Genomic DNA, 11,160 nt, shown 5'->3' with positions numbered 1-11,160 from the left:
ATAAAGTACAGCATTAGATCCGGTGCATACTACATACCTTTTTTTTGGCACAAGATTCAATCCGTTCTCTAACCCGCTCGTTCACAACGCACCCCTGAGATCGTCTTCCCCGCTAGCAACTGACGCGTGAGTCGGAACGGGGAGGACAGCGGGCGCGGGGACAGACAGCGGGCCGGGGGCAGAGCGGCGGATTAATGCTGACCTCAGAGGCAACGCACGCAAAAAGCGGCGTCGGTTAGCGGCCCGGGTCCGGCTGAGCTGGCCGCTATCATTGTCAGCGACAACAAAGGCGGCCGGCGGGCCGGCAGTGTCGGAGCGAGACGTATCGGAAGGAAGTGTTGGTGGCTCCGCGGTACATCAGTCATCCAGTCCTCAATAAATGTGCACAGTTTGTAAGTATGCAAGAGATCTATAGCAAATATGGTTATGAGAAACAATCGGCTACACTGTGTTACATTGTATAGAGTGTTCCCTGGTGCCTGATCGTTTTGTAAGATCACAATTACTTTTCAATCAATAAATTTTTATCGGTACCCGAACGTTGTGAACGATGTGAAAATTGGTCCGACAGTTTCAGAGTTGCCCTATTCCCAAGCGAAAACATTTCAACAAGGCGCGGGTTAAACACTCAGCTCACAACTTCAGCGACCATTGTGACGATGACAGCAAAATCAAAGTGAATGTATTAATATCTGCGACCCCACCTCGCGAAGATGCTCTTATAGCCCGGGCGACTGTCATGATTTATGCGTAGGTCGTAACACATTTCATAGACAGCCTACCCACTAAATAAAATACTCACGGCGCTTTCACAAGAGCTGAATTATATATCACCTTCAAGTACGTAATTTCGATCTGTCAAGACGTCAACGAATGTCATCAATCATTTCAAGTTTTCTCTTTAACTTTCCCTGAAGTTTATCTGCTTAACTTAAGCTCAGGAAGTTGTGTGGATGGGTCGGCAATGGAAAGAAGTACTCTGAGGACACGTCTAGTTTCATTTCCGGTGTCCTTTATTTCAGTAATGGCCTAATTAATCAAAAAGCAAGTGTCCCGAGCGAATCTGGCACATTTGCAGTCAAATATAATTTTCCGTGACGCACAAGAACTTCGAGCAAAAACTTTGTACGTACTTTGGTGAAATTTCTCAGTGGCGAAGCTGGAGGCTGGCACGGGTTAAATCGCCCTTGCATCAGCGCCGTGTACGCAGCCTACAAGCTAACGAGATTAAATTGAGGCCGCGCCTCAGGCAACAGTTCACTGGAAACTACTCCGCCATTTCCTGGGTAGCGTCTTCCTCATTTTACTTTACCCCATTTGCGCGGGATTCATTAATCATTATTGCGCCTTGGTTACCGGGCAAAAACGCTTGCGAAGCAAATCTGTGAGCATATCTCTTTTACTGAACACTCGCTCTACCTAATCCACTCTCCTTAGCCACTGGCCGGACCACTAAATACCACGGCGCTGACTCCGAGTTACGGCCGGGCCTGCGGTGTTTGGGCCAGATAACGGCTCGACACGGCGGCGCACCGCTGACGCGCGGCGCGGCAGACGGCCGCCGACCATTCAGCCGGACGCTGCGACCGTTTTGGCGGTGACGGCGCGGCCGAGAGAGACCGCCCGCCCGACGGCCGGCCGGGAAGAATCGATCGCCGTCGCCGTCGCCGCCGCCGCCGCCGGCCGGCCGAGCCAGCCGGCCGGGGTGCTGCCCGGGGCGCGGCACGTGTTGGCTCAACGTTTTATCGCCTGTTTCCCGACAAATCGGCTTTGTTTTGCATCGCTGTCGGCGGCTGGTCGGCAAAAAGCGAAGCTGTCGGCCGCGTGGTGACAGCCATAGCGTATAGGCAGCAAGCTTTTCTGCAGCGGCGAAAACACGGGGAAAGATGCGCCCGCCCGCTGCCGGGATATTGAAAATGCTATTGAACGTAGCGCTATATGAAAAGTTGGGCCTCTAGCTCGTTCTGCTAGTGGTGCTGCAGATTTAGGAAAGCGACGCTCGTTCAATGACACTTTGAGAAAATGTCTCTGCCATAGCGGCACGGACTGACGGATATCAGCCGGGGTTCTGAAAGGTCAACCGATATAACTTCGAACAGAACATTAGACAAATGTTTCTGACTTCAAATAAAATAATCTAAGCATAAAGTGTATTAATTGAACTGTGACGAAAGTCATGAAATAATTTGTCAAATGTCAGCCTTGAAATGAAAGTGATTCATTTCAGTTTAAATTGGTGCCCCACTGGGAATATGGGTCAGGTATAAATACTCATGTTGTTCGCTGTTTACAATGCTTGCCCCTTTACCGATGCGTAGCTACATCGAGATCAAAACCCTTGAACTTGAACTGCATATATCCAATATTGCAGTGTAGACATTGAAAAGAGTGGTCTAATGCCTACCGATGACTGAACGGTCTGAAATTAAACTGCAGTGGCTTTCATACAGTCCTATCCATCATCCGTCCAGTGCCTGCTCACATTCTCCCTTTTCTTCAATTTGATAACCTATCGTACTGCCTATGTGTCACTTATTTAAACACACCACAAAATGCCTTCTCAACACTCAGCAGGCACAAATATGTATATTTCAGGAGTATCACTGCAGGACATAAATCGATGGTTCACTATAATTTAGTATCGGTTACGCTGGGCACTTTGAGCTGTTCACTAACCTAAGCGATGACCGGCAAATGTCGGACGTCGGGGGAGACGCATGGCAGCCATCGATCTTCGTCGGGCCTGGTTTGGGTGGAAATGGCGCTTCCCAGGCGCACCATTTGTGAAAATGCAGCCACCCGATTTGTAACCGATGTCGACTCCTCCCCCGCACCGATGAATTGTAAATTGAAATATATTCAGTCTCCACATATTGATAGCTGAGGTAAGGGAAAGATGTTGAACTTTTCCTCGTAATGCGGAATACGGAAACATAGGTAATAAGCATTCATCTAAACAATGTTCAAAAAATGCTGATAAGAATTCCCCTTTAGAGATCTAACAGTACGCCGCATCTGCCCAGTCTTACAGAAGGAAGTCGCTCCTTCAATGCCTCCTCTTATGCTACTGTCAGCATAATGCAAGGCATTATGCTGCTGTCGGGTGGAGATGATTAAGTGTAAGCTTGTTCATCTAGATGAAAAATTACAAATAATTAGAGTCGAACCTCAAGGTGCCGGACCCACTTACCTGATAAGTGATGTTGGACCTCCTGCTGTTCCTCCAGACTCACCTGGTGTTGGACCTCCTGCTGCTGTTGCCGTACTTGGTGTTGGACCTCCTCCCTTCTGACTCACCTGGTGTTGGACCTCCTTCTGTTCCTCCTGACTTACCTGGTGTTGGACCTCCTGCTGCTGTTCTTGCCGGCTTGCAGGTGGGTCAGATCCCGCTGCCGCTGCTCCGTCTCCAGCCATATCCGGTAGTAGAGGCCACACATGATGAGCACCGGCAGGTAGAAGGCGGCGATGGCCGTGCCGAACGTCCAGTAGTGGTTGGTCTGCAGGAACTGGATGTAACACTCGTCCGGCGGCACGGTGCGTCGGCCCTCAATGTACGGCCACGCGTAGATCCAGGGCGGCCACAGGACCAGAGAGATGCCCCAGGCGCAGGCGATCATTGCTGCCGCTCGCCGGTTGGTGCGCCGCGCTCGGTATGTCAGAGGACGCGTCACAGAAAAGTACCGGTCGAAGCTGATAATGAGAAGGTTCAGCACGGAGGCGTTCGACGCCAGATAGTCCAGAGCTAGCCACGTGTCACAGACCACCGGTCCCATCACCCACCGACCCATCACCTGGTACACCGTGAACAGCGGCATCGAGATGAGACCGATCGCAAAGTCGGCCACCGCCAGACTGAACAGGAAGTAGTTGCTGATCGTCTGCAGCTGTTTGTCGATGTGAAACGACACCATGACCATGATGTTGCCGACCACGGTGACGGAGACGAGCACGCTGGTCACCAGGATGAGCAGCACCGTCTGTGTCACCGAGTAGAAGCCGCCGCCGGCAGCCGTGGCGTTGGCCGCCGCTGAGCCGTTGACGAGCCCGTCGGCGGTGGCCGGGGGCGGCGCGGCTGTCAGCCAGGAGGCAGGCACAGGCTCCAGCTCCATGGCAGGGCCGCCGCAGGATCCACCTGAAGGGGGGGGGAGGGGGTATCAGTGGGAGGCGGGCACAGGCTCCAGCTCCATGGCGGGGCCGCCGCACGATCCACCTGACGGGGAGGGAAGGCGGGGGGGGGGGGGGTCAGCCAGGAGGCGGGCACGGACTCCAGCTCCATGGCGGGGCCGCAGCAGGATCCACCTGGGGAAGCTAGGGGGGGGGGGAGTCAGTGGGGCGGCTGGTACGGGGAGAGGAAGGGACAGAGACAGAAAGAGACGGAAGCATGGAGGGAAGGTGGAAAGGGGAGTCGAACGAGATTCACAAAGGTAGACACATACAGAAAGGCTGACATTAGAGATGTGATGACGCATAAAGACCAAGTGAGACATGTTTGTGACAAGGAGATCTGACGACGACGAAATCAGACCAGACATTTCAATATCAAAGAGAAATTAGCGGACGGGTTAAAGCACTAATGCATAAACCGAACGGCAGAAACTCCCACGTAATGGTGGCATCCCTAGAGAAACAATTATGGATCAAAGGCACGGCATATCTGCATCATAAAAGAACAGGAAGTAATTCGTGCGTTCGTGCGTTTCAGCAAATCCAAAAACATGCCATCAATCAATAATAAAAATGGATGAAAACAGCACACTTCGAAAGACCGCTATGTCGGCACGTGAGCAGAATCAATAACGACCATTTTGAGCACATCGGCATTCCGTTCTTTGAATCCAAACTCCGCCTTTCCTCGGGTAAACAATGCAGGATTGATCAACTGAACCGGCTGTGCGCGGGCAAAATAGCACGGCGAGGTGGCTGGGAAGTAGCTCTCCCCGGCCGAGAACCGCGCCGGTATGAAATTAACCAGTCCACGTTCCTGAGAACGCGGCACAAATCCAGTTAGGCTGCTGAATTGTTTAGCGGTTAATAGCCCCGTGTTTATGGTGTGATATTAATCATGTGTAAAACACGCAAAATCTCATGATTCAGCCCTCTTTTATCTAGTGCATAGAAAGATGTCACTGCAGTGCAGCGGTGTCAAAAGTTTTAAATTTAGGTGGGCAAAACAAAAAACGTTCGTCATAAATACAGAAATATGCATATTCAATAGCGATAGCTTTTGTAAGTTCAGGCAATGCTTCTGAATAACATCTTGATCTAAGCACAGCCTCTTGCGATGAATTAGGTATCGAGCTTGGAAATATGCACAGCAGTAGCACATACTAGTGACAGAAAAAAGCGTCGTGCTGCCTCATTAGGCTGCCATTCGTTTCTCTGAGCGCAGTCGGATCGTGCGGATCTCTCGAGTCCCTGAGCCGCCGCTGCCAGGCCCGGGACCATATCGTCCGGGGACAAACACTCGGCACGGTTCCCTGAAGGCCGGAGAGGCCGCAAAAAACGACAGAATACGCCGCCAGAAGTGCTTATTTGATGGCCCGTTTTTTTTTACAATACGTGCGCGTGAGGGCTGAATTGCGACGGTATTATTGCGCTCTATATAGAAAAAAGAAAAAGCGTGAAAAATAACGCTAAAAATATTCGTGCAAAAACATGACTGTGTTCAGACGTAAAAGAATGGAAATGGGGTAGAAAATTTCATTTTGTTTTCATTTATCATTGATCATCGACAATTACAAAACATTTCAAGAATTTCAACCCGTGTCTCAAATACATACTCGATGTTACTTAGACGCGCGGCGAACAGCTCACAAGCAAACATGGGCCTAGCCGTCTACTAAATGATTTTACGGAGTAATTAACGCTGGCATTGTCACCATCATTGTCAATTAGAGTTCGCACTCACGTCTGTTCTCCACTCTATCGCGAGCAGGCGCCGGCATTCTGTCGACGTCGGCGCCGCCGTACCAGCACTCGGACACAGAGCGGCTTCATCAGCGCACAATTACGACGCTTTGTTGTGAGCCGATTGGTCGGAGGGTGGGAGGGGGGTGGGGTGAGGGGGCCGGGAGGTCGGCACACACTGGCTAATGGTGTCGGGACGGCGGTGGTGCTCACAGCTCATCAGTCACCCCAGTCAGACGCCACTGAGAGGAAGGGGGAGGGGAGGATGTGTGCTGTGTAGTAGGGCAGATAAGGAACGGGAAATGTCCAGCACATCCCGTGGAGCGCTACAGCCTACAAGGCTGTAGCCGTATCTGTACCTAGTGGGTGTAAATAGCTGTAGAACATTTGCTGACAATATATGCAATATGCATATACCTACATCGTGCATGCATTAGCATCATGAAACACAAGAAAACCCGGAGTGATTTTTTTCGAGGCTAGACAACATGGACATTTATTTGATTTAACTAGCCAAATAGCTCAGTAAGTTTATTTTTTTCAAATATATCACACCAACCAGGAAATGGAAAAGTGTTTCCCATTCAAATATTAAAGATACTCAGCGCTTCAGCCTTCTTAAAAAGCTCACCTCCTCATTCCCAAGCACACTGTCCCCGCGGAAAGTTGGAAAGTTGGTCGCTTCATTTACCACATGAAATAGCCCAATCAGACTCGAGTGTCTAACTTGGCCGTGAAAGAGCTGCTCAGCGCGTGTGCCACCCCCGACCTCTATATGTGTTATGTAAGCGCTACTGCGTCCTTCTCGACCCGATAGAAGAGGGGACGAGTGGTAGGAGAGAGAAACGGAGGGGTACGTGCACGCCACATACACGAGCCATTGGCCCGTGGTGGTCGGGACCTATGAGGAAATCGCCCATGGTACTGTGGTCATCTGACCTAACCATTGAACCTCACTCTTTCCACTAATTGTGGCCGAGAGGAGGGAGGAAGGGAGCCAGGGAGAGAGAGATAGAGAGAGATAGAGCGAGAGAGAGAGAGAGAGAGAGAGAGAGAGAGAGAGAGAGAGAGAGAGAGAGAGAGAGAGAGAGAGAGAGAGAGAGAGAGAGAGAGAGAGAGAGAGAGAGACTTGCGTGACGTGTCAGTTGCACGTTCCTTCGACCAAAACGAGAGACGCCGGTCCGGTCAGTCCCTCGGCCCTACAAACTGTGGTATATCCATATGCTGCCGACACGGCGCCGCGTTAGGCTCCTCACGTGCTAACACCATAACATGAACGTGCTACTCGGGTGCTAAATATGACCGGCGCCGATACAGTCGGAGACTGTCGTCGGCTCGGCGGCTGATGTTGTTAGCGGTGTCGGACGTCCCCGAGCCGCCCACGTGATCGGCCTGGTGATGTGCACCGCACGGTGACAGGGTGGCCGATGTGACACGTGACTGGGGGAGGGGGATGGACCGGACGCGGCGGGGGCACGTCTGTACTGGGGGAGCGTGGTGACGGTGTGTGCTATATGTGGGATCAGGTCGACAGACAGGGTCAGGCGGTAGCGCTGAGGACATGGGAGGATGCAAAAAAAGGCGTGGACTGTGGAGGCAAGACTAAGGAATATTGGCCTGCTTCATGTTACCAAGCGGACGTGCTTCAACACATCTGGTGATCTCAAATACACTCAAAGTGTGCAACTTTGTCAATTGAGGCTGAGTGCCTTAGGACAGCCATGCACACTTGGAAGTAAAACCATTGTCCATCATATTGATTGCATTCATGCATACAAATAAATGAACAGCGACAATTTAACTTTTCGACTAAGCCCATCGTCGGTGGCATGGCAACAGCCGTCGCATCATTCCAACGAGAGAAAGTCTCAAACATTTACCATGGAGCCTTATCTGTTCGTAGCCCTACAACTCGATACGGGCCGTAATTTAAATGGAGATCCAAGATGGAAGACTACGGGTCCCAATACCCGCACATTTGAGATTGTCTTGGGATTTCAGAATATATATTTACCTACTGTACAACACTAAAGTTAGATCCAATACCTCTATTAATCTATGCAGTATGCAACGCCATACCCTTGCTCTCCGGGAAATGTATAAAATAGAAGCACAAGTTTCGTCAGCGCCCCTGTGTAACTTTGCGTCCGTCAATGGTGTGTTAAATGTAGGCCGGTATTGCATCACTCGCTTCGCGGTGCAGTTCAGATAGCGATTTCCCCTTAAAGTTTACAAATTCAAACATTATTTCTGGGCTCAGCTGGCAATACCAAACATAGCAATTGCTAGCAATGCACCACATTCATATACGAGACCCAGGAAGTCATAGGCAGCGCATTGCACTCCATTTAGTACATCCTACCTCCAGACAGCTTATATAAGCTATGTTGCAGCCGTATTTCAGTCTGCCGATTCGGAAACTACAAGTTCCGAGAGCTCATTACGGAGTCGCTGCGCCTATAGGCCGCACCTGTTCCTTGTTTATCCTCTGTCTCCGACCCGGCACTGCTGCAGAAACCGCCGCGCCAGGGGACGCCCGCCTCCCCCAGGGAAGCTTTGTTTTGCGAGCCAATTCTTGGCCTCGGCACAGTGGCTTTTAGCTGACGCGGCCAGTGTCTCTCGCCCAGTGCCGCAGAGGGGCTAATCTCTGGCATTTCCGCAGCAAAAAGAGAGCGGGCTCGTCCGAGTGGCGAGCGATCACCTCAGCAGAGACGGGGGAGACCAATGAAGAGACGGAGATGGAACTCTAGAGAGACAGGGATGGGTCTGTGATGCCACCTGCAAGAGAGAACAAAGGCCGGGCAGTACCGCCAGCGCGCGGAAACTGACCCAGCTTTGTAAAATCCGCATCTTGATCTGTGGCATATGAGAAGCTTCAAGGGTCGCATCTGTACGTGTTATTTTATGCATGTGTAATAATTGAAACTGTAACAAAATTGTGAATTGCATGACTTTTTCATCTCATATGATCATATCTTTTAAACACGGCAATTGGTTGGATTATTGTTTACATCAGCATTTAACTTGTCATGGGTGATCACGTCAGCACGCCAACAGAATGATTTTTATTGAAGATCACAGGATAAAAAAAGCGTCTGGGCAGACAAGTCTCAAAATAATTTATCAACGCTATTTTAATCTTTTTGCTATCATATATCAGGTGTTGTAAGTGCTATTGATGAATGTATTGGTGTCGTTCTTTGTATGTTCCCCATCAACTTTATGCGTCCATTAATGCTATCTCGGGGCCATTTCCTTCTGCCATTATCCGACATCCATCTGGGGCTGATATAACTGACGAGCGGGGAGCGACCATCGCTCGGCGCCCGCGGCCGAGGCGGAGTCGACCCGTGACCCGCCGCCGGGTCAGGCCACTGACCTCACAGGGGGCACTCCGGGGCCGGGGGGGGGGGGAGCACATATCGAGACATGGCTGAGGGAAGACGCATTGCTGTTCATACCGGGTCGGGTTGGTTCAACGGTAACGAAAAACTAAACAGTGCTTCTGAGTGAGGTATTTACATTTAAGAGCGATCCACATACAACGTGCGTGGCGATTACTGCTCATAGCTACACGATGAGGGTTGTATATTAGACGGTTGTGCATGTATTATCCTTTTCAACTTTAGCAGTTGATGTGTCTTCTATTGGCAAAAGGGCATACCTCCTTTCCACCATCACTATTGAAAGGTATATTCCCCAATCCCCATGGCTCCGATATTATTTCCCATGACCCCCTCCCCCCTGCCCCGGTGACCTGCCCCCGCTGGGCGTCCGCAGGGGGTCGGGGCAGGCCTCTGACAGTGTTGGAGTTGGCACCCGGCTCCCGGTAATGGACCGACTCCCCTCCTCTCCCTCCTCCCTCCCTCCCCCAAGGGAGGAGGTGAGTGTGGGCCGTGTCACGCCGTGGCTGCCGCACGATGACAGGTGCCGGGCAGAGGGAGAGAGAGAGAGAGAGAGAGAGAGAGAGAGAGAGAGAGAGAGAGAGAGAGAGAGAGAGAGAGAGAGGAGAGAGACAGAGACAGGTGTCGCCTCAGAGGAGGAAGCCTGCAGGCAGGACGTGTATGAGTGAATCATATTCAGCAGGTATAAAGACTTTTTCTACGTAAAAACAGCTGGCATACAAGATGTTAGGACACAGCTGGCGTAAATGAAAGAACAGTGTTCGTATCATGTGATATAGGTAAGTACAAATAGCATTCAGCCTTTTTTTATATCACGCATCCTGATTTATTATCTTCGTAAGCTGGCCGCTAGCTCACACGGATGGAGATATTTCTTTATACATTTTCCCGTGCACCGCTGTCGTGTTTTATCTATTGCATAGCAAGCCACTTTATTTCCTATCGTTAGAGAAATATCCATCTCATCTCTCTCTCTCTCTCTCTCTCTCTCTCTCTCTCTCTCTCTCTCTCTCTCTCTCTCTCTCTCTCTCTCTCTCTCTCTCTCTCTCTCTCTCGCTCTCTCTCTCTCCTCTCTCAATCCACCACCTTTCATCCCCTCTCCAATCCATCTTTCATTTTTCTATCCGGCCTTCTACATAAGTTTCACCCGGGCCGTTTTATAGCCCTTTCGTGCTATCAAAACGACAAGTTAACAGCGCCGTCAGAGCGCAGCCCGACATCAATCCGCCGTCGATTTCAACCTGTCCAATATTGCCCGCCTCGGTTATAGCCCCGAGCCATGACGCCACGTCCCCCCCCCGCCAGACACCCCTGGGGGGGGGGGGGGGGGCGTCTGTGGCTGAATGGTCCTCCGGCCGGGGTAGGGGGAGGGGAGGGGCGCCTTTTAGCCAGATGAGCCACTTGTTAGCCACCGTTCTCGGGCAGAGTGGGGAACGGCGGGCCATCAGAGCGGTCGGAAGGGCAGATCAGAGCCCTCATCAGCTGGCGCGGGCCGCCAGAAATCGACACTAGTCCGCCGGCCCGGGCGATGCAAACGACTGCGTACGGCCGGGGAACGGGCGAACGGCGGGCGAATGCCAGTCACGTCGGCGACCTTCAGCTCACAGAGGTCTTTGAGGGTAAATATAGAGATGGCTTTGTACATACAAGACCGAAAGCTCATAAGCTACAGAGAGCGAGGGCCCCGCCCGTCAGACACAAACCGGCTGATGATTGCTGATTAATCATTGTCGCGGGCTACAAGACAATACATATGATGATACATCTGAATTAGTGGATATGTTACAGACCGTATGAAAACCCAGTCCGTTTGCAAACGGCCTGGCCCAGTCAGGCCGTTTGAAAACGG

The 11,160-nt window shown here is 51.3% G+C and overlaps 1 protein-coding gene across 1 annotated transcript in view; it reads right to left on the bottom strand.

The window, feature by feature from the left end:
- Positions 1 to 11,160, bottom strand: part of LOC122378189 (muscarinic acetylcholine receptor DM1-like) — a 35,230-nt gene that overhangs the window by 17,475 nt on the left and 6,595 nt on the right. The window contains exon 2 of the mRNA XM_043358954.1: positions 3,334 to 4,132. Coding sequence (XP_043214889.1) covers positions 3,334 to 4,109 — 776 coding nt within the window. The 5' untranslated portion in view covers positions 4,110 to 4,132. The remainder of the gene's footprint in view (positions 1 to 3,333; positions 4,133 to 11,160) is intronic.

This window comes from Amphibalanus amphitrite, unplaced genomic scaffold (genome assembly GCF_019059575.1).
Source record: "Amphibalanus amphitrite isolate SeventyFive unplaced genomic scaffold, NRLGWU_Aamphi_draft 000056F_arrow, whole genome shotgun sequence".
Lineage (NCBI taxonomy): Eukaryota > Metazoa > Arthropoda > Thecostraca > Balanomorpha > Balanidae > Amphibalanus > Amphibalanus amphitrite.
This window is presented reverse-complemented; position numbering and strand designations above follow the sequence as displayed.